This window comes from Monoraphidium neglectum (assembly GCF_000611645.1).
Source record: "Monoraphidium neglectum strain SAG 48.87 unplaced genomic scaffold scaffold00692, whole genome shotgun sequence".
Classification (NCBI taxonomy): domain Eukaryota; kingdom Viridiplantae; phylum Chlorophyta; class Chlorophyceae; order Sphaeropleales; family Selenastraceae; genus Monoraphidium; species Monoraphidium neglectum.
The window spans coordinates 1-21,678 of record NW_014012936.1 but is presented as its reverse complement, the minus strand read 5'-3'; the positions used below and the strand labels follow the sequence as shown (position 1 = coordinate 21,678).

General features: G+C 67.3%; 5 protein-coding genes across 5 annotated transcripts; 3 read left to right on the top strand and 2 right to left on the bottom strand.

Moving 5' to 3' along the window:
• Positions 1-113: 113 nt before the first annotated feature.
• On the bottom strand, positions 114-1,184 carry MNEG_4842 (small subunit ribosomal protein SAe; the record flags this gene model as incomplete). Its single annotated transcript, XM_014046686.1, has 3 exons — positions 114-161; positions 344-460; positions 1,101-1,184. The coding sequence occupies 3 exons, from the start codon at positions 1,182-1,184 to the stop codon at positions 114-116; spliced, it is 249 nt and encodes an 82-aa protein (XP_013902140.1).
• Positions 1,185-2,920: 1,736 nt separating this feature from the next.
• MNEG_4841 (hypothetical protein) lies at positions 2,921-10,834 on the top strand (the record flags this gene model as incomplete). Its single annotated transcript, XM_014046685.1, has 8 exons — positions 2,921-3,394; positions 3,709-4,325; positions 4,620-4,842; positions 5,068-6,117; positions 6,322-6,465; positions 6,859-7,557; positions 7,831-8,503; positions 8,772-10,834. 8 exons carry the CDS (start codon positions 2,921-2,923, stop codon positions 10,832-10,834), a joined length of 5,943 nt encoding a protein of 1,980 aa, XP_013902139.1.
• A 1,214-nt stretch (positions 10,835-12,048) lies between these two features.
• On the top strand, positions 12,049-17,786 carry MNEG_4840 (Nephrocystin-3; the record flags this gene model as incomplete). Its single annotated transcript, XM_014046684.1, has 13 exons — positions 12,049-12,324; positions 12,560-12,687; positions 12,953-13,001; positions 13,238-13,345; positions 13,622-14,503; positions 14,698-14,769; positions 15,178-15,273; positions 15,420-15,614; positions 15,886-16,047; positions 16,250-16,382; positions 16,572-17,005; positions 17,297-17,416; positions 17,670-17,786. 13 exons carry the CDS (start codon positions 12,049-12,051, stop codon positions 17,784-17,786), a joined length of 2,772 nt encoding a protein of 923 aa, XP_013902138.1.
• A 1,008-nt stretch (positions 17,787-18,794) lies between these two features.
• MNEG_4839 (hypothetical protein) lies at positions 18,795-19,934 on the top strand (the record flags this gene model as incomplete). Its single annotated transcript, XM_014046683.1, has 3 exons — positions 18,795-19,173; positions 19,401-19,484; positions 19,696-19,934. The coding sequence occupies 3 exons, from the start codon at positions 18,795-18,797 to the stop codon at positions 19,932-19,934; spliced, it is 702 nt and encodes a 233-aa protein (XP_013902137.1).
• Positions 19,935-20,645: 711 nt separating this feature from the next.
• On the bottom strand, positions 20,646-21,517 carry MNEG_4838 (Peroxisomal-coenzyme A synthetase; the record flags this gene model as incomplete). Its single annotated transcript, XM_014046682.1, has 2 exons — positions 20,646-21,016; positions 21,478-21,517. The coding sequence occupies 2 exons, from the start codon at positions 21,515-21,517 to the stop codon at positions 20,646-20,648; spliced, it is 411 nt and encodes a 136-aa protein (XP_013902136.1).
• Between the last annotated feature and the right edge of the window lie 161 nt (positions 21,518-21,678).

Genomic DNA, 21,678 nt, shown 5'->3' with positions numbered 1-21,678 from the left:
TGTGTGTGTGTGCACGCATGCACGTGCGTGCGTGGGTGTAGGGAGTGCGGAGGGACAAGGGGGATGAGACACGAGGTTTGACGAGCGCAGCAGTCCCCTCGAAAGGTATGCAGTCAGGATTGGTGGTCCGTGTGGCTGTCGCCCCGACCCCGCCTGATGGGCTGCAAAGACGGGGGCGGCCCGCCCCACGCGACTGCTGTCGAGGCTGCGTCTGCCACCTCACTCGCAGACAAACAGGCTTGCGACCGCTGCTGCATATGCCCCAAACGCAGCCGCCCATCTGCCCACGGGCTGCGGCCGCGGGCGCGGCGCAGCGCGGCTGCCCGCTCGCCACCCAAGTCACCTGGGGGTTCTCGATGGCGACGATGACGCGCGCCGCCAGCTGCAGCTTCTCGTAGGTCTTCTCCAGGTTGATCACGTAGATGCCGTCGTTGCGGCGGCGGTACACGTAGCGCTCCATCTGGGGGGAAGGGATGGTGCGCGAGTTCTCAGTAAAGTGCTCACAGTGTCGTGGGTGGTGAGTGTGCTGTGCGCGTGCGAGCGTGGGGCGTGGTGCATTGGCATGGGACAAGCGCAAAGAGAACTTGCATGTGGTGTTAGCGGAAAAGCTTCGCAGACGGCAGGACGCTGCTGCTGCCCAGAAAATGGCTTGTTGCAGCCGTCGCGGCCGCTGCCGCAGTGCCGATTCATGCTGCCGCCCTGACGCGTGGCTGTTGCATTCCCCGATGACGGGCTGCTGCTAGGCGTCTGGCGCGCACTAGTGGCTGGCGCCGCCCTTTGTGTGCCGGGCCACTGATGCTGCGTAACAAGCTGCTGGCATGCTGACTGCAGTCCTGTGTGAATCGCCATATTGACGTGGTGCAGCTGCGCTGCAGGGCTTCAATGCAGGCGCAGCGCAACTGCTACGGCAGCCTGCGCGGCTTCACTATGCATTTTCACGCTAGCACGTGGGCCTCCTTGGTACCAGATTCCGAGCGTATACAGCTAAAAATGTCCCTGCTGGTGCTGTCCAAGGAACCACCACCTGGCTGACACTCCCGCCGTGGCCACAAGCCAGCTGCAATGCCTGCAATCAGGATGCCACGGCCGTCACAGCGCACCTGGAAGGAGCAGTTCTTGGTACCCAGGTGGCACCCCGCCGCCAGCAGCAGCTGGATGTCCGCCTCCTTCTGAGAGAGCGCCATCTTGTCAGGAGCCCCTGTGCAGCAGCAGCGGCGGCAGGCGCGCCAGGCGCAGCGACAGCAGCGGGGCACTCGAGTCAGCCACGGCGTGCGTGTTGCATGTACACCTTCATACCTATTCTTTTGCAACCGGAACGCAAGCCGATTCTCTACGATTGCTGCACTTGCTGCACTCCTCCTCTTCGCCTCCGGCCTCATCAGCGTGTTGCATGACGTCTCGTGTGCAGAAAGAAACCACTGATACCTCTTGGAAGCATCACCCGCCTCCACTGCACGCGGGCCGCCCGCGCGTGCTCGAGCGTTCCACGCCCGCCTCCGATGCCTTCTAACAGCCTCACCTGGCAGGTGCCTCAGGGTTGTACCTGCTGCGAAAGAGGGCGGCTTCGGCGTTCGCTGTGTCTTTGTTTCGGGAATCCCACACACCGCCTGCCGGTTTGCCCTTGTTTGTGCGTGGCCCCTTCAGGCTCACGGCCGTGCGCAAATATCGTTTGAATGGGACCTGCACACTCTCACAATGGTCAGCAACTGTGGGGCGCAGCACTGTGTTGGAGCCGGTCAGCGGCGTGGGTTGACCGCGCCCAGGAGCCTTCCCTGTTTTCAAGGGCGGACTCGCAAGGCAGGACCCTCAAACAATCCAGCACTCCGGCTGTCTACGCTTTGCACAGCGAAAGCAGTTAGATAGTGCACGTGTACCATATGCACTTAGGGCACTGATGAGTTGCTCCACCAGGCCAAGCACTGCGAATGATACGCCGACATTCACAGTTGGAAGGCTTGCATGTACAGCATGGGAACAGCCAGAATACCTTTCTCACACACCCATTAGCAACGCAATGCACATGTCTTTCACCAGAAATCAGCTGCTCAGCATGCGAGAGCAGCCCCATCAGCGAGGCCTCACTGCCGCCTGGACACCTGTAGCTCAAAGTTCACGCCATGATACCCTGCACTCCACGGTGGGCGTGCCTGTGCTTGTTGTGCTTGCGGCAGCTCTGGAGCACACAGATGCTGTGCAGCTTCGAAACCACCAAGAAAACAACATTGTAGGAAAAAAAAACAGGGAAAGAACTTTCACAGCACCACAACTGTATGTGGGTCGGGCCTTGAAATAGACGTGCAGCTGCTTCGCTCTAGGTGCACCAGCAAACCAGCAGTTTTGCTGCGAATCCACTGCAGCAGCCCAGGTTGCCTCTGCACACTGGTCAGCATATCTGTGATGGCGCTGTGCATCGATGGAGCGTACAGGAGCACCTTCTTCCCTCGTCAGCCTCTTATGTTACTGTTTGCCGGATCACCCTACAATAGCAGCATGTAAACTAGGTAGCGATTGAAACCAACGGGTGTGAAGATGTTTTCGAGTGCGAGTGGCGGACAAGTGGCGAGACGCGAATCAACCCGCCACGCCGCCAGCCGTCCAGTCTCACAGCACTCAGAGCGCGAATACTACGCGTGTCGGATGTGGCAATTTAGATTCAATGTGCATATGATGACACCGTCACTGCACATGCGCAACGAGTGATGTTATAGATCGCACCGGTGATATTGCCAGGCGAGTGTGTCAGATCCATCTTACCTAGTTGGTTTTATGCAGACGATATGATACAACAACCATTTGATTCGCTAAACATGTTGCTAGATCCTCTTGGATGGCGCGGGATCCCTACGCAACAACAGTGAAGCGGGCGCTGGTCATAAGAACCTGAGAACATAGCTATTCGGTAGCCTTTGAGCAACGAGGCATGTCGGGCGCACCGCCCCATGCCGCGGCAGGCGGCGCAGTGCCGGCAACGACGCTGGACGTCGTGCCGATGCCGCTGCCTGTCTGCCTCGCCGACGAGGCCTGGCTATATAACGCCCCCGCGTTCCACAGCGCGGTGGTCTGGTCCGATGACAACGTCCTAGCAGTGGCGGCTGGCACCACGGTCGTCCTCGTGTCGCCAGCTGACTTGGGCGGGGCGCGACACTATGTGGCGCTCCCCCAGCCTGCCGCCCCGACGGCGGCCCAGGTGAAGAAAGGCAGCAAGCCGGCGGAGGATAAGGAGCCTGCCGCCGGCTGCCGCCCGCGCCGCGCGGCGGCAAGTGCGACGCTGCCGCTAGCGATGCTCGCCGAGGGGGACGGCGGCGCCGTGCTCGCTCGCGCCGTGGCGTGGTCGCCGGCCAGCTGCGCGCCGGGCGCGGGCTGCCTGCTGGCCGTGCTGTCCAGCGATCACAAGGTGAGCAAGTGGACGGGCACCTGCGAGCGCATGTTAGGGTTCCTTTGCAGTAGGAAAACAGCATTGCAGTAATGAACTTGCCGTCGCCAAAATGGGATTTGTGTCAAGCTCAAGATTGCGGCAGTAAGTCGCAGGCAGGCAGCAGCATGAAGCTCCCAAACTAACGGTGTGCCATGTTTGTCAGCTACTTCAGATTTGAACGGGGGCAGATACTCTGTGCAAGAATGCTCATCGCTTGGTACCTGGGCCCATGGGCATGGCATGCAGCCGCGCAGATCTAACTGCGCTGCACCATGCTCCCGTGATGTCGGCAGGTGCACATCTACGGGCCCGGCCCCACCCAGTCTCACAGCCGCTGGGGAGTGTGCCAGGACCTGACCGCCGCCCTCAGGCCTCACCTTGAGCGCGGCGGCTGGGCCGACGCCGACCCGCCAGCGACGGCCGAAGCCGCCGCCGCGCTGCGGCTGCGCGGCGGCGGGGGCGGCGGCGGCCGGAAGCGGCAGGCGCCTGAGGCAGCGGCGGCCGCCGGCGGGGGCAAGGCGGCGGCGCCACGCGGGAAGCTGAGGCGGGTTGCTGGAGAGAGCAAGCAGGCGCATGGCATTAAAAGCGAGCCCGAGCAGCCTGACAGTGAGCTCGAGGATGACTTGGGGGACGAGGGACCCCTGGCCACCCCCGATGACGGCGACGGCAGGCGGCAGCACAAGCAGCAGCACACCGGCCCAAAGCCACCGGCCCCGGCGCCTGCAGCGGGCGCCGACCCCAAAAAGCGTGGGCGGCCCCCAAAGAATAAGGCGGCGGCGGCGGTGGCGGAGGCTGCGGGTGCAGCAGGGACGGCAGCGGCGGGCGGTGCTGGGCAGGTGTTTTCAGAGGGCATGCGGGTGGAGGTGACTAATGACGAGGAGGGCCTGAGGGGCTGCTGGTTCACCGGGAGGTGGGTGTCATGTGGCAGGTGGGGGCCAGGGAGTGACGCAGACGGCGAGCCCCGGCTCTTTTGAACGGGAGGTAGCGTCGGCCACCTGCCACCACATGCGCTATCGCCGTGTGGGGATGTGTCGTGCATGCGTGGCCGCCCGCCTGCTGAATGAACAAGCACCGCCCGAAGCCACCCGCCCCGTCCGCCTGCACGGCCTGTTCTTGTTCCCCTCTCTCCTTTGCAACCCGCCCAATCCCAACACAACCCACCCCGCCCCCTCCCCACCCCGTCACACCTGACAAACCCCTTCAGGGTGCTGCAGCTTCATGGCAGCTACGCCCTGGTGGAGTACGACGAGCTGCACTCGGACGAGGAAGGCACCATGAAGCTGCGCGAGTGGTTCCCCATACCCGATGCCCTCTTCAGCACCGGCCGCCAGCGCCACACCGGCCGCAGCGGCGGGCCGAAGCCCGGCGGGGGCTATGAGGTTCACGAGGGCGGCGGCTACGCGATACGACCCCCGCCGCCTGATGAGGTGCGTGCGTGCAGCCGGGCGGGCCGGTTCTGGGGCAGTCAGACGAGCGCGGGCCTGTTTTGCACCCTGTATGGCCCTCCTTTTTCTTGGACCCCTGCAGCGGCCCGCTGCCCGCTGCGCCCTGCGCCGAATTCTGGTGCTGCCCTTTAGACCCTCCGTCACCGTCCCCAGCACGGTCCCACGAGCATCCCCACACAATCGCCCACACATCTTTCAATCCCTCAGATCGCGGACCTCCAGGCCCCGCCCGCCGCGGGCGACCACGCCGAGGTGTTCTGGGACGGCGGCTGGTGGATCTGCCCGCTGGCCGCCGCCTCGCCAGCCCATGTGACCGCCGCGATCCCCGGGGAGCCGGAGCCCGTCACGGTGCCGCTGGACGGAGTGCGGCGCGTGACGATGTGGCTGCCCGAGGCTTGCTCGTGGGGGCTGGCGGTGGTGCTGCCGCCTGACGCGCCAGGCGGAGGCGCGGCAGGGAAGGGGGGCGGCGCGGCGGCGGCAGCGATCGCGACGGAGGGCGAGCAGCAGCAGAAGCAGGCGGAGGCGAAGCGGCAGGAGAGGGCGCAGCGCAAGGAGGAGGAGCGGAGGCGGAAAGAGCGGCAGCAGGCGAAGGCGGGGCGCGAGGCGGCAGCAGCGGCGGCACGCGCCGCCGCGGCCGCCAAGGGCCCCGTTGATGATGGTGTGGAGGACGACAAGGAGGGGCATGAGGAGGCTCGGACGGGCTTGGGTATTGGCAGCGCCGGCGGCGGCGCGGCGCGTCCCGGCCAGCGCGCCGCAGCGGCGTCCGCGCGGCGGCGCGCCGCGCTCGCAGCCGCAGGCGACGACGAGGACAGCGAGAGGACTGGCGGCGGTGGCAAGCGCCGGGGGCCGCCTGCACGTCGGCGTCGCGCGAGTGACGAATCGGGGTCGTCTGATTGGAAGGCATCAGATGATGATGACGACGAGGAGGAGGAGGTTGAGGAGGAGGAGGAGGAAGAGGAGGACGATTTTGAGAGTGACCTGGTGGCGGGCTCGGATGAGGAGGGGGCGCGCCGAGGGAGGCGCGGCCGCGGCGGCGGGCGCGGCGGCGGCAGGCCGACCAAGCTGATGCAGCTGGCGGCCGCGGCGCGCGGCGCCGGGCGCCGGCCAGCCGGTGGGCGGCGCGGCGGTGAGGAGGAGGACGAAGATTTTGAGGAGGGGGCGCCGGCGGGCGGCAGGGGCAAGTCCGAGCTTGGCGGTGACGAGGACGGGGTGCCACCGCCGGGGGAGGAGGAGCAGTGGGAGTTTGAGGAGTTCGAGGTGCGGGGCGACGCGGCGGGAGGGCAGCAGGCATGCGGGCAGCGAGGGAGGCGCGCAGCCTCGCTGCTGCCTGACAACCACCCCGCTGTTTCACGTTCGCTCTTCCTGAGCCCGCGCCCCTCACATCTCGGCCTGTTCGATCCTTGACTTTTGGCAACCCGTTAATCAGCGGCCTCCGTTGGACTGTGCGGCCACCCTTGACAGGTGCCCGCTGACCTGGCGGCCGACACCTTCACGCGCCTGCAGCCGAGCTTGCAGCCGTGCGACAAGAAGACCTGGACCAAGGCGGCGCCGCAGATGGTGCTGCACCGCTTTCTGGAGCTCAGGGCAGCGCTGGAGCCTGCGCAGGTGGGAGAGCAAGGGGTTTGTATTTGTTCTTGTGAGCGCGCACACGTGTTTGTGTGTGTGTGTGTGTGCATGCGCGTGGTGATGGGACGGGATGTCCCTGGCTGGTGGACAGGGGCAGGCTGGGGCATCACTTGCACCTCCATCCATGTTCCAGCTGCCCGGCAAGCTGCCCGTTGTTCGAGACGCGCGCGGACGTGAACACACTCCATGTACAAGCTCAAGGCGCATACCGACATCCACACACAACGCGCGCAACGCGCAACACACACACGATGCGCGCAAGCACATGCGCACAACTACCACATACCCTCTCCTACCTCCCAAGACCTCTCTCCTCTGCCTGCATCCCCCCTCCACCCTCCACCCTCCTGCCGCCCACCCGTTCCACCCCAGGTGCCCCGCTACGCCAAGGGGCAGCACCTCCGCAACCACGACCTGCGCATCTTCAACCAGGCGCGCGCCGAGTTCGACGCGCTGCACGGCGCGGCGCTCGCGCAGCACGCGCCCGCCATGACCGAGAAAGAGCTGACTAAGGCTGTCAAGGCGCTGATCAGGCAGCGGGTGATCAAGTCAAAGGCGGGCGCAGGCGCAGGCGCGGGCGGCAAGGCGGTGAACGTCGTGGCGACAGGCAGGGCGGGGATAAGGGAGGAGGCTGGCGGCAAGGTCCGCGGCGGGGCCGGGAAGGGCGGCGGCGACGGCGGCAAGGGGCGCGGGGCGTCTGTCATGCTGCCGGCGATCGCGTCGGAGGCAGCCGCGGCGGAGGTGTCGTTCTTGGAGAACCCCCTCCTGGCCGTCGCGCGCGCGTCCGCCGCCGCCGCGGCGGCCGAGGCCGGCGCAGCGGCGTCAGCGGCTGCAGCGGCGCCCGCGCGGAGCGACGCCGCGGCGGCGGTGGCGGCGGCGCAGCGGGTGCACGAGGCGCGTGCGCTGAAAGGGGACGAGCTGGAGCGGTCCTGGCACCTGCAGGGGTCGGAGGCGGCGCCGTTTGTGGAGCAAAGCCTCACAGTGTCCCTGGTGCACGTCGCGTCGGAGGCTGGCGGGGCGGCGCAGTACGTGCGCTTCTCGGCGCCGCCCGCGCAGCAGAGGACGCTGCTGGTGGGTCGGGGCGCTTTTGTAGGCGCGGGCTGCACATGGGCAGTGGGCTGTCCCCGGGAATGCTTGGCCAGGGGCATGCAGGGTCAGCAGGCCGCTACTGTTATTGGGTAGGATTGGTGGCAGCACAGGGGCGGCATGGGTGGGTGGGAGTAATCTTCTCTCACATCAATTGTTGGAGCAACTCAGGTATGAGGCACAGCCATGCGTGACTCCCCTGCCTTGTCCTTAACCCACGTGTCCGACTGCCCAACGCCCGACCTCGATTCCTGACAGTACGCCAGCGACTTTGCAAGGGAGTTTGGCGCCATCAACGGCGCCGCCGTCGACAACGCCGTCTACGAGGCGCGCCGCCGCTTCGTCGCGCCCACCGCCCTCGCTTGGTCTCAGACCTGCTGCCGCCCCGCGGCCGCGTCAGCGGGCGCTGGCAGGCAGCAGCCGCGCGGCGGGGCGGCGGCGAGCACCAGCAGAGGCGCGGGGGCGGGGGCAGGCGAGAGGTGCTGCCTGTTGGCGGTCGCGACGCGGTCGGGGCACGTGCAGCTGTGGCGGTGCGCGGTGCCGTCCCTTGAGCGGCCGCGCGGCGCGGAGGAGGGGCAGCAGCAGCAGGGGCAGCAGCGTCGACAAGCGGGCAGCGACCAACAGGGGGACGATGAGGATGACGGCGGCGCAGCTGAGCAGCGGGAATCCAATGGCTGCACGGAGGGTCCAGCCGTCAGCGGCTTTGTCCCGGACGACCCCTTGCCGGCAGCTCCCGCGCTGGAGTACATAGGGGCGGCCCGCGCCCACGCCGGCGGCGTCACCGCCCTGAGCTGGGCGGTCGTGCCCGCAGGCGCCGCCGCGGCGCTCGGGCGGGGATCAAGCGCGGGCGGCGGCGGCGGCAGCGGCTCGCGGCCGGTCTTCTTTCTGCCGCGGCGCTGTGAGGAGGGCGACATTCTGGTGCTGGCCACAGGTGTGAAGCTGGTGCACACTGATTTTGTGATTGCGGGGTGCTGAGCTTTGAACCCAGCTCTTAGTGTGGCTCCAGCTGAGGGATTGTCACTGCCATACGTAGCTAGGCTTGGCTTGAGGGACGCCGTTGGGGTTTTGTCGTGGCGTTTGTTGCATCGCACATCAAGACACCCAGAGCTTGAGCCGCCGACGCTTGCTCTGATCCCATGAGAAGTCCCTTGACCGCGACCCCGCCGCCGTCGCCCCGCTCGAACCGCGCACACCCCCAGCCGCCGACGACGGCGCCGCGAAGCTCTGGTGCGTCGACCCCTGGGCCAGCGCAGCCACGTCCGCCATGCAGAGCCTAGGCGTCACGCTGCCGCCCGACCAGGCGCGCGTGCTGTCGCTCGACCTGTGTGTCGCCCCCGCTGGCCCCCCTGACGGCAGCGGCGCACCGGAGGCAGGCGGCCCACGCGGGGGGAATTCAGGGGCGGAAGGCGCGTGGCAGCTGCTGCTGGGGGCGGGCAAGGCCCTGGGGTCCGTCTCGGTCTGGCGGAGCGCGCCGTTTGATGCTGCGGGCGCGACGCCGCGCGGACTGGCGGAGCGCGTCGCTGGCGGCGCGCGGAGCGAGGCGGCCGGGGCGCACGGCTGCGCGGGCGTCACCGGCGTCATCCTGGACCCTTGGGCGCCGGGCGCCGTCACCTGCTGCCTCGCCGGCCGCCTGGCCGCTTGGCGCCTTGCGCCGTCGGGCGAGCTGCTCCCGCACGGCGCCGCCGGCGGCAGCAGCGGCGCCGAGGGCGAGCCCGCGCCGCCAGCGCGGCTCAACCCCCATGGCCGGCGCCCCGGCGGCGGCGCGGCGGCGGCGCGGCGCGACCGCTTGCCTCTGCTGGGGGTGGCGGCGTCGGGCAACAGGCTGGTTGTTGCGGCGGTGCGCAGCGTGGGCGGACCGCAGCCCGAGCAAGACGGCGCTGCTGCAGGCGGCGGGGGGGATGGGAAGAAGAGCAACATGTCATACAACCGCATCGCTCGCGCCTGGCTGCAGCTGGTGTTGGCGCCCAGCTGCAGCCAGGGCGGCGGCGGGGGCGCGGCGGGCGGCGCGCGCGGGCGCGGGCTGCCTCACGGTATGCTGCGCGCGCTGGCGGCGCTGCCGCTGCAGCCGCCCCCGGCGGCAGCGATGTGGGACGTGATGAGCGGCGTTGCCCTTGCCGGCTGGCGCGCGGTCGAGCTCCCGGGGCAGGGCGCGCAGGAGCAGCGGCCCGGCCCGCCCCAGGGCGGGGGCGCCTCAGCGCACCATGCGGCCCGGCAGCAGCGCCGCGTGCGCCAGCGCCGCCTGCGTGAGGCCGAGGTCACCGCCCAATGGGACGCCCTCCACGCAGCTGCGGAGCAGCTGGCGGCGCGCTGCCCCAACGGCGTCGAGTCCGCGCCGCTGACGCTCGCCGACGCGCCCGCGTGGCGCGCGCTGCGCGCCGGCGCCGCGCTGCGGCGGTCGCTGCTGCGGCTGTGGATGGGGCCGCAGCAGGTCGCGCGCGACTTCCCACCGGCTGCAGGGCAGCTTCAGGGGGAGCTGCTGCTGCTGGAGATGCTGCTGACTCAGCGCCACATGTGGCAGGCGCTGACAGAGTGCGATGACCACTGCAACGGTGCAGATGGCGGTGGTGCTGGGAAGCTGAGCGGGCCCGGACAACAGCAACAGCAGCAGCGGCAGCAGCAACAGCAGGTAAAGGGCAAGGACAAAGGGAAGGCGCTGGCCAGCCACAATGCACGCGCCCAGCAGCAGCAGCAGCAGCAGCCGCAGCAGGCGGGCGCCGCCGCCGCCGCCGCCTCCAAGCTACTGCCGCGGCTGCTGATGGCGGACTGGTGCAGCCTCCATATCCACGACCCCTCATTCAACAAGGATCTTATCCCGCATGTTGCGGCCACATACGTCAGCGCACGGACGGACCCTGTCGTGCCGCCGCAGCCGCCTCCGGCGCGCGAGCCCAACCCGTTTGGCGCGCAGCTGCCCGGAGTGGCGGTGGCGGGCCTCGGGCCGCAGGCGGCGCTGCAGGCGGAGGTCGCTCTTGAGCCCGCAGGCGAAATAGCGGCCGGCCCAGCGGCGGCGCAGGTGCTGCGGGTGCCGCGCTGCGCGAGCACGCTGCGGGTGTGCGTCGCGCCGTCGCCGTGGCGCTGCGGCCTGTGCGAGCGGCGGTACCTCGCCGCGCCGACGCGCGGCGCGGGTGCCGAGGCGGAAGACGTGCCGCGATGCCTGGTGTGCGGGGTGCGGCTTAGCAAGGGGCCCGCGGTGGCGGGAGCCTTGGAGCAGCCGGCACTGGTGCTGGGACCGCCGTCCCGTGTGGTGGCCCGCCTGCCTTGACCGCCGGTCTCTCAAGATGTTGTGATGGCTTTGCGACGTATGTCATGCCATGTATGTTTGCGGTGCTTCCATGCAGGTTTCAAACTAATGCCGACGCAATATTGCATTGATTGATGTCCTCCGTCCCTTCTTGCATTGCGATTCTGTAAGGTGCAGGCGTTCTAGGCAGTACAGTAGCTGATGTCGGGTTCAACACTGCTGCACTGCATGGACAAACAGGCAACGACATCAGTCCTCTCCTACATGAACACAGGGCTGTGAAGTTCTGTATCCTGTTTGCGTGGTAGGGGCCCTCAGAAAGCCTGTATGCACCTGCCGCGCACCGTTTTGCGCTGGTTTTCCAAAGGCAGCGTTTGAACCGGGGCAGCTGCTTTCGTACCTGGCACCTCGACCGCCGCGACCGCTTGCCTGGAACACAGGCGTCAAGGACACAGTCGACGAAAATAAAACTTTGCAGCTTCTCGGCCGTTCAGCGTCGCGAAAATCCTGTGATCTTGCGGTGTCCGCACTTGCACTGCCAATCGCACTTGTAATGAAACAATCACATCGATTTTCCATGGTGTTCCACACTTGATCAACGCCGCTCGTATTGTTGCCCACTGCAGCGAGAGGCGCGGGGACGAGCATGCGAGATGAAAGCTATAGGAGGGCCGCAGAAGCTCCGCTTCGCCATTCAGAGCTGTTCTGGAGAGGTACATGCCGCGATGCGTGCATTTAGACCTGGCTGGTGCGGTGGCCCAGCCGAGCTCAGCTCTCGGGCTCCAATGATCGCAGGACTCTGATTATCCAGCGCGGGAGCTGCTTTATCATAGCCCTCAAACTCGAGGATGGCAGTCCCCAAGGTGAGCGGTCGAGCCGCAGGCCGTGACCACTCTGCGCGCTGTGCGCCGCTGCGTTTTCATCGACGAAGAGCCTGCCGGTGCGCCGTGCCTTGCAGGTTCTGCAAGTTCCCACAGGAAATTGTGTTGCGTCTGGAGAAGCCTGCCAAGGTGCAACAGATCCAGATCCTTGCACATGAATTCAAGGTGAGGTCAGTGCTGAGCAGGGGACTTGAGAACAACGCAGGCGGCGATGTTGGCCGCAGAGCAACATACATGTCACGCAATGAACGTGCATAGCGGCACAAGGGATGTGGCGTGTGATGCTCAGACCGCTTGATTGCAGTGGCTCTGCCGACCAATGGCAAGAGACCAGACATCCAAGCAACGCTGTTTATGGCGCCGTTGCGCCTGAATACAATCCAGATCCCGACCAAGGTAGAGGTGTACATTGCCCCCCCGGGCTCGGAGCAGCAGCAGCAGCACGATGGCGCCACCGCCGCCCCGCCGTCGCTGCCCTCCAAGCGACTGGGGTACCTCTCTTTTGACAGCAACGAGCGCAGCGGCCACCAGGCGCGCGAGCTGAAGAGTGTGCATGTGAGCGTCGACGCGGTGGCGCTGCGGCTGGTGGTGCACCGCTGCCACGTGAACAAGCTCAACATCTACAACCAGGTGAGGGGCGGGGCGCTCGCAACCATGTGTGAGGCCCGTCGCCGGGTGTGGCATGGGATGCGAGCCTGCAACGCAGGCGCGACAGGATTGGTTGTCTCAGCCGCAGCCGTCGGGGCCGGCGACAGATGGAGTGACGCGCAGCGTTCCAGCAGTGGAGCTCAAGAGCATGCGCCGTGGGCCGCGCACGTCGCGTCGTGTTGCAAGCACCGCTGCCGACCGTTGCCCTGGCCGGCAGGTCGGCATCGTCGCGTTGAACCTGATCGGCGAGCCGCTGGTGCCGGCGCCCCCGCCGCCGCCCGGCGGGGGCGCCGCGTACCTGGATGTTGGGCAGCAGCCGGTGGGCGAGGTGGGGTACTATAACAGGTGAGGGGGCCTGGGAGGGCATAGAGCACCGCTGTTGATCTGGGCCACGCAACGGGCTTGCGGCGCCGCAGCTGAGGCGGGCGCAGCAAACAGGGCGCTGGCACGCCGACTTGGTGCCGGAGGGACAACAGGGACGATGCGTGCGGTCCCGTTCTGGGCTGGAGGCGGTGGCGTTGTGGCCGCTGCAGCAGGGCGCCGCAGGTCCAGGGTTATCGTCCTCTTCATAACACTGACGAATGCGCTCTTGCTGGCTGACGTCCTCCAGAGCTGCCGCCGACATGGCGGACCTGAACCTGGACATGCACGTGGACTCGGTGGGTTCAGATTGCAGCCGCGGAATCTGCCTGGCACCAGAGGCGCTGCAGTACTGCTCCGCGGATGCCGCAGGCACTGGCAGACTGGTGGCGCTGCTGCGAGCGCCGCTCCTGCTGCGGCCGGCGTCACTGTGTGCACGCCTCCCGCATCTGCCGCAGTTGGGGCCGCCGTTAGGGGCAATGTGACGAAGCGATGCCGTGTCCCGCACCCAATGGCAATGCGCGTGCCTGTGCAGGTGACTGCTGCGAAGATCCGAGACCTGGGTCGCCTCAAGGAGGCCGCGGTGGCGGCGGAGGAGTACGACGAGGCGAAGCGCCTCAAGGCGTGCATTGAGAGGCTCAAGGTGGGGCGCGGGCCTCGCATCACGGCAGCAAAAGCAGGACTTGAGGTCTGCCGTGCAAGGGGATGCGCGGACGGGAGACGGGTGGGCAGGCGGCCCGGCCGCGCCGCCTGGGCCGAATCATATCAGGCGGCCGGGGGGTGCCAGATGCGGCAGGAGGCCAACGCGTCCGCAATGCAGCCTATCTCCGCCCTGCGGAGGCATACACGACGCTGTGTATCCGTTACAAGGAGGCTCCCTCGACGGCCCCGCTGCGCCCCTCGCGCCCCGGGACGGCAGGCGGTCGGCCAGAAGGTGGCGCAGCTGGAGGCGCGCAAGCGCGCAGCGGTGGAGCGGGAAGATTATGATCTAGCAAAGGCCCTGAAGAGCGACATTGACAAGCTCAGGGCCGCGGGGGACGGCGCGGCCATGTCCGAAGCGGGCCCGCCGGGCGGCAACGGGGGCGGCCCGGGGGCGCTCGGCGGCGGGGGCGGTGGGGGGAGGGTCGGGGATGACGTCATTGCCAGGGTGCTCGGGAAGACGCGGAGTGTGGGGCCGGGCGGCGCGGCTGGCGGCGGCGGCGGCGGCGGCATCGGCGCGCACCTGGGTGCGGAGCCGTCGGGGGCGGGGCTCGACGGCGACGGCGCCCCCGCGGGGCCGCCGTCGCCCGGCGGCGGCCTTCCAGGCGGCGGCGAGGCGAGCGCTGGCGTGCTGGGCGGCGGCGGAGGCTGGGCGGGGGAGGCGGACGGCAGCGGCATCGTGGGCGCGCCTGCGAGCGTGATGCGGCGCAACTCGGGCTACTACGCTTACGAGGAGCGCCCTGCCGTCGCGCGAGGCGCGCTCGCGCTGGCGTCTGAAGGCGGCGGTGGCGGCGCTCCTGGCTTTGGCGATGAAGCGGGCCTAGTGGATGCTGACCCCTCGGCTGTTTCTGCAGCAGCCCTCTTCGGCGGCAGCGGCGGCGGTGGTGGCCCAGGCTCCGGCGCAACGGTCGAGGCGCCGGCCCCGCCGGGATGGCCGCAGGAGCTCCCGCCACCGGAGCCGGTCGCGGGCGCGGCGGCCAAGGAGGCGGAGGCGGTCGCTGAGCTGGCGGGCGACTACGTGGCGGCGGCGTTCTTCTCGCGCAATTGGCAGCTGCGGGACGCCGGGATAGCCTGGGTGACAGACCTCGTACGCAACGGCAAGGTGCGGGGTGACACGGGACCATGCGATGAGACTTTCTTCTGTGCGCGTCCATGCTGTCTGCTGGGGGTGCGGTGGTGGTCAAGAGGTGATGCGGGGCACTCCTGGCTGCGTCGTGGTGGTGCCGGCACTGCAGCAGCCTCAGCGCGGGCCGCGTCCGCCTCCGAGCTTAGTGCTGGCGTCCCGTGCGACCGCAGGTGTCTGGCGCTGACAAGCGGGACTTGGCGCGGTCCCTGGCGCGGCTCGCGGCCAAGGCCATGAAGGACAAGGTGCGTGGCGGTGGGCGGTAGGACCGCACCCTGGGGGGCTTGGTAGGGGGTGCACTGGCTGCCTGTTTGAGGCATTCAGCCTCCAGGCTGATTTCGGCACGCATCATGTCCAGCAATGGTGCGCCATGTGGGGGCCTGTGTGTGGGAGAAGCTCCAGTCTGTGCCGTCTGTGCTTCAGGCCAGGCAAGTGCGCATGTGACCCAGGGCTGCGAGACCTCCCAAGAAAGACAGGCCACAGATTAGCGTGATCGCTGTCCCTCCTAGCATGCGCACACTTACACCACACACACACACACACACACACACACACACACACACACACGCACGTAGGCACGCACGCACATGTGCACCAGACCGCACTGACGAATACGCACACGAACACATATAAACACACACATACACACGCAGGTGCCCAACGTGTTCCTGTCAAGCACTGGCCTGCTGCAGGCGCTCGTTGAGGCCATGGCTGGCGGCGGGCGCGACGTGGCCGGGGCAGTGGAGCAGGTGGGGACACGGCAAGCAGCAGCTGCACTGCCATGCATGCTTGAGTGTCTGACCGATTGCAACCTGGTTGTCGGGTAGCTGTGTTTGCATAGCTGCGGCCGACGGGCTGCCAAGCGTTCGTGCACCCCACTGATGTGCCCCTGCAGGCGCTGCCCGTGCTGATCGAGCGGCTGAGCGACAACAACGCACGCCTGCGTGACGGCTCGCGCGACGCGCTGCTGGCGCTGGCGCACAACCGCGAGTCTGGGCTGCGCTACAGCGCCGGCAACGCGGCGCTGCTCAAGCCGGTGAAGAGCCAGACCGCGTGGCGGCCGGTGCTCAGCACGCTGCAGCTGCTGCAGGTGCGGCCGCGGCCCTGAGGCGCTCGGCGGGTGAGGGGTGGCGGGTGGCCGGCCGCAGGGCAGGGCGTGCGGCCCGGTGGCTGGTCGGCACGGACTGGTGGCCCTGGCCTGCTTTCGGCGGCCGCTTACACCGCCTCGACGCCAGCCCGTCTCGCACGTGCACAGACCTGTCCCTCGCCCTGTCCCCTCCCACCCGTTCCGCCACCGCTGCGCCACCACCGCACCCCCAACCCCCCTCGACCCCACTCTCACGCCCGTTCAACCTCCGCAGGACCTGGTCCCCGTCATTGGGGTCTGCCAGGGCGGCGGCGCCACCCGCTCCTCGGCCGGTGGCGGCCAGTCCGGCAGCGGCCAGTCCGGCGGCGCTGAGGGCCTGGACCTGGGGGAGCTCATGGACTACGTGGGCCGGGCCTTTGGCAGCGCAAACGCAGACGTGAGTGCTGCGTTTGACCTTTGGGGGAAGGGGAGGGCGTCCACACCTGTCACGCACAAAAAATACCACTTTGATGACAGGAAAGTCCAGCCGGTCGATCCCGGTTCAGGGGGTCGGGTCGAGAGGGGTAGAGCTGGCTTGCTCTTGCCCTATGCGCACAGTTACCTGCGACGCACCTGGAATGCCCACCCACGCCCCTCAGGTGCGCGGAGCCGCCGTCAAGGTGGCGGTCCTGGCGCACGACGCAGCGGGGCCCGCCGTGCGGCGGCTGCTGCCGCGGGACCTGAACCCCAAGATACGCGCACAGCTGGACGCGGCCTTGGGGGTGGAGGCGGGTGAGCGGCGCGGGGCAAGCCCACGGACGCATCGGTGGCGGCTGGGGCTTGGGGCAACTCTGAGAAAGGCGGGGCCGTTGTGTGGGTATCCCGGGTGCTGGAGGTTTTGGAAGCTGGTTGTAGTGCCACGGTCGCAGGAGCGCTGACAGCGCCCTGCCCCTCCTTGGCTTCGCCCTGCGCTCGTCACAGGATCCCCGCCTCTTGCGGCAGCCGCAGCGGCAGCCACGCCGCCGCCCAAGGCTCGCACCACGCCGGCCCCCAAGGCGGCGTCCTCCGCGACCAAGCAGCCCCCCACGCGCGCCAGCGCCGGCGGCAAGGCCGCTGCGGGCGCGGGCCGCAAGCCTGGCGGCGGTGGCGGCGGCGGCGGCGGCGGCGCGCCGCAGCAGCAGCACCATCAGCAGCAGCCCCTGCCGCCCCACCTGCAGCACAGCCACGACGCCCACGCGCAGCAGCGCCACCAGCAGCAAGCGGGGCCCAACGGCGGCGGGGGCGAGGGCATGCCGGACGACCCGGCGCCGTTTGAGGCGGAGCTACGCAGCCGGGAGAAGCAGTACGGCGCGAACCACCCCGCGGTGGCCGAGAGCTGCAGCAACCTGGCGATTCTGTTCAACCAGCGGGGGGAGGTGGGCGCCGCTGGGGAAGGGACGGGGCCCTTGACACGCGTGGACGCCGCAGGGCCCGTGGCCAGTCTGTACTTTCGGACGCAGAAGGGGTGTGCTGGTGTCTGCACGGCTTGCGTGTGTAGCCCTTGTGTGCAAACACAGGCTCCGACCGTCGCCCGCTGCTGCGGTGGCCATATCCTTTGCCCCCGCCCCCCCCCCCCACACACACACACATACACACACATGCAACCTGCTGCCTGCCAGACACACTCACACACCCACGCACCACATCCCGCCCCTCATGCCCTGCAGTACGGCCGCGCCCAGCCGCTGTACGAGCGCGCCCTGCGCATCTACGAGGGCTCGTACGGCCCCGACCACCAGGAGGTGGCCCACACCCTCACAGACCTGGCGGTGCTGCACCTGGAACAGGTACACTGCGTGGGGGTCCCGGGGTGATGGGACCTGGGTGTGCGTGTTTGTGTGTGTGTGAGGGGGGTGAGTGCGGGGGCGGTTGAGCGGGTGCACGCGCCCCTGTGTGAAGAATTGTGGGCTGGAAGAAGAACAAAGCCTGCATTTGGGCGTGTTGGCTGCGCCACCTCTGGGTCGCCTTACAGCGCGGCGCACCCCACCACGTCCGCCCACCCTCCTCCATCCTTCCGCGACCCCTCAACCCGTGCGCCAGGGCGAGGACGAGGTGGGGCGGCCGCTGCTGGAGCGCGCCCTGGACATACAGGAGCGCGCCCTGGGGCCAGACCACCCAGACGTCGTGGCCATACGCGACGTGCTCAACAGCGAGTGACGCGGCCCGGCGGCCCGGGCGTGATCCGGGGCACCCGGCCGCCGCCCGTCTCTGCCTGATGCTCCCTTGTTGTTTGTTTTGGTGGGTGATCCAGGTCTCGACAGCTCTCCGTGTCCCGACGTCCCTTGACCTGGGCCCAACCAAGCGCTTGCGCCAACGCCCGTGGACACGTGGCATTCCCGGCCGGCGCTCGCGCACCCGCGGCGCCGCCGCTTGTGGCCCTCCAAAGTCCTACGCGTCGGCTGCGCTGCTGGCTTACATGCCCGGCAAGGCATTATCTGACATTTATCAAGTTTCCTTGACCTGATGACTGGTTAGGCTGCTGAACACGAGGCCGGGTGACACAGGGCCCGTCCCCTGGCTGGTCCCGCGCTTTTCCTGCAGTGTCATTGTCACACTTGCAAGCGTTACATGGGGTTTCACGCACACAGCAAGCATGCACAGTGCTGGAGCCAGTGTAACAGTCACCGCAGTACGCTGCTAGGACTTTTCAGAACCACTCACGAGCATTGTCAAGGCAAGGATACAGCATGGTGTGTGTGTGCATGTGTGTTTGTGTGTGTGTTTGCGCCTGCGTGTGCATGCGTGCGCCGCCGTGCCTGAATCACATTAGAAAGTGACCTTGAGCTCTTGGCAGGAACGACATTGATAAACAAACTCACAGCTAGCAGCAGCAAGCGGCTCGACGTTGAGGGGCTTCCAACTGCTCGGCTGCAGTTTCGATGCGCTTGTGGCACCCAGCTCGCATGTCTTTGAGTAGACACTTTACCAACAGCACGCTGCGGCACCCTGGATGCGGCCACACAACACCTAAAATGCACAAGCCGCCACCTGGCCCCAGCCCAACATTGTCAGAGTGGCCAGCACTGGTCAACACGCACCGCCGCAGTTGCTTGGTGCATCGGCAGGTGTTGCGCCAGCGCTCATGCCAGTTCGTGAGCTGCGAACATTAATCTAGCGCGCTTACGGACTCAAATCAGCACACAAGATCGCGGTTTAGGCGCAATCATGCGATCTCTCGTGCCTTCCGCACCCACCCGGACACGGCATGTGCCTGGCGACGCACATTGTTGGCCATCAAGACCCTCGCTATGCACAGCCAAGCCCACGCACGTGCAGCAGCGACGGAGGGACCTGGCGCGCTCGCCGCCCCTGGTGACGCCCGCAGTCAGCGACAGCGGCGAAAGCAGCGGCGCCGCCAGCAGCAGCACGGTCGTGTCCCTCGACACGGGCGAGCAGGTAGAGCAGCTGTCTGTGCCACTGCTGGCGCGTTCAAACGAGTTGGTGCGCGCCGACCTGCGCTTCCCGCTGGGCGTCGTGTTTGAAGCCCGCGACAGCCTGGTGGTGGTGGCGGAGGTGACGCCGGGGGGCGCAGCAGACGACGCGGGTGAGCACCTCCGCCTACGCGAAGGGACCCGCTGCTGGCATGCATAATGTGAGGGGTCCTGTCACCGAGAGCTCCAGGCTCGGGCCAGGGGCGGACCCATTGGAGGGTGCCGCTCATACAGAAAGAAGAAGGTGGGAAAAGATCTAGTCAGCCGGCCGGCAGCATGCGGCGCACTCTGCCGCGGCCCTCGACCCGATGGACCGCGCCCTCCTGACGCGGCCCCGCAGGCGTGCGCGTGGGCGACGTGCTGCGTGCCACCAGCGCCGCCATGATGCGCATGACGTACCCCACGACACAGCTGCTGCTGGGAGGTGCGCGCGGCGCTTAGGCCAACCCCGGCCACGCATGACGCTTGCCTGATGACACGTGCGTTACTGCGCCGGCCTTGATCTGGCCACCTCAAGCACTATGCCTCCTGTTCCAGGCCTGTTGCCGCAGTGACCAGACCGCTCCTTGCTTTGTACAGCAACGCACAGCGTGAGGCGACCCCCCCTACTCTGACGTCATCTCTGCCGCTCACAGGCGTGGGGCGGCCCAAGCTTATGCGCGCCCTCGTGCCGGCCACCAAGTTTGCTTCGACAATGGACGCGGTCCGGTCAAACATGCAGCTTTCAGATCAGATCACTCTGTTCTTGGAGCGCCCTGGCGACGGGAGGGTTGACGGCACCAGCGACGGCAGCAGTGCAGGGGAGCAGCAGCAGCAAGAAGAGCAGACCGAGCAGGATGCCAGCGTGTTTGACTCAAGTTTGTTTGACGAGTAACCGCTGGTTGCACATCGTGACACACTCCGCTTTCTTGCAGCTGTTTTGAGGTGTGAAAGTGGAGGTTTCTTTGTGATACATTTCCAAGGTGGGCACAGGGAAGACCCCGATTGCTGTTGACATCCCAACATGAGACAGTGCAGGAAGGGTCTAAAACTTACAAGGTCGGGATGGCGAGATGCGCGCAGCCCGTGGTCCAGATCAAGCATACAGCGACCCCGCTCCGCACTCTGCGCGGTCAAGCTCAGTCAGCAGACTCCGCTGAGCAGCCGGGGCAACCATGGACCGATTGCGAAGCGTAAGCATGCGTTTGCAGAATACATGTGTCATCACGCCCTTATGTTTCCAGGCCCGTGCCCGTATGCAATCAGCGTTGGGTTGCCAAGAGACAGCGGCGGCAAATTACGCCACAATGCCAGAGAAGGGGGCAGGTTGATGCAGAAGGCCGGCTAACAGGTGCAGGTGGCTCGGAGGCAGCCCCACCATGCAAAAAACAGTCGAACTGCTGGCGCTTTTCCCGCGGGCAGCGGCCCACGCCGCAGCGCAGGCCAAGCCGCATATCTGCCAAAAAACGCGACCAAAGGGCCACCGCGACCAAGCATCACGCAATCCACTTCTCACCACGCCCTGGATTCCGCGCCGAAAGCGCTGCAGCGCTCGCGTCCAGGAACCCTCAGTGATAATAAACAGTCACGCATCATCGATCACGCGTCACGCCTTGTCCCCGAGGAACGCCGCCGGCATGTGGCGCCGCTGGACCTTGCCGGTCGCGCCCTTGGGCAGCGCCTTGGTCACAAACAGCAGCCCCTTGCCCGGCACCTTGAATCCCGACAGCACCTTGCCCGTGGCCTCGCGGATGCTCTCTACCGCGGCCGCCTCCTTGGCCGCCTCGTCAGCGCCCTCGAACGCGCCCTCCCAGCCCTCCTTGAGCACGACCGCGGCGGCAACCACCTCGCCGTACTTGGGGTCTGGGGCGCCGAAGGACACGGCCTCGGCCACCCAGGGGTGCGCCAGCAGGGCCCCGTCCACCTCCAGGGGGGAGATCTTCTCGCCGCCGCGGTTGATCAGCTCCTTGAGGCGGCCTGGGGTTTGCAGGGGTTTGCAGGGGCGGGAGCATGAGGATCGGAACGCGGCTTGCGCGTGCGGCTTGCAGGGTGCGGCTTGCTTGCAGCGTGTGGCTTGCAAGGTGCGGCTTGCAGGGAGCCCGGTGTGAGGGGAAGGCGGGTTGAGCAGAAAAAAAAGTTGGGTCCGGCTGACACACGGGATCCCACGAGGGCGCGCTGCCCGCCAGCTGCAAGCGGCTTCCGTCGAAGCCAAGCCAGCTGGCGGCCCCTGCGCCCATGCGGCCTTCTCAGGAGCCGCCCGGCCTGCGAGGTCGAGGCGCGCCGCGCCCCGCCCGACACCACCCCTCCCTCGTCCGCATTTGATGGCTAAGACCCGCAGCTCCCGCCCCGCGAAGATCAAACCAACGGCAACGCCACAACAGGCCCCAGGCTTATTGCTCTCAGCAATTGATGCATTGCAAGAAGCGAAGAGAGCGCACCTGAAAGCCCCCTCCCTTGCTTGTCCCTCACTCCATGCATTGTGGAACCCCTCGCCGGGAGGGCCCCCCCTCGTGAGGCCGTTCACTCCCCCCCCCAACCCGCAACAGCCTGCCCACCCGTGAGGAAGAGGTACCCGGCCTCGTCCAGCCGGCCCTGGTCCCCGGTCCTGAACCAGCCCTCGGCGGTGAACGCCTCCGCAT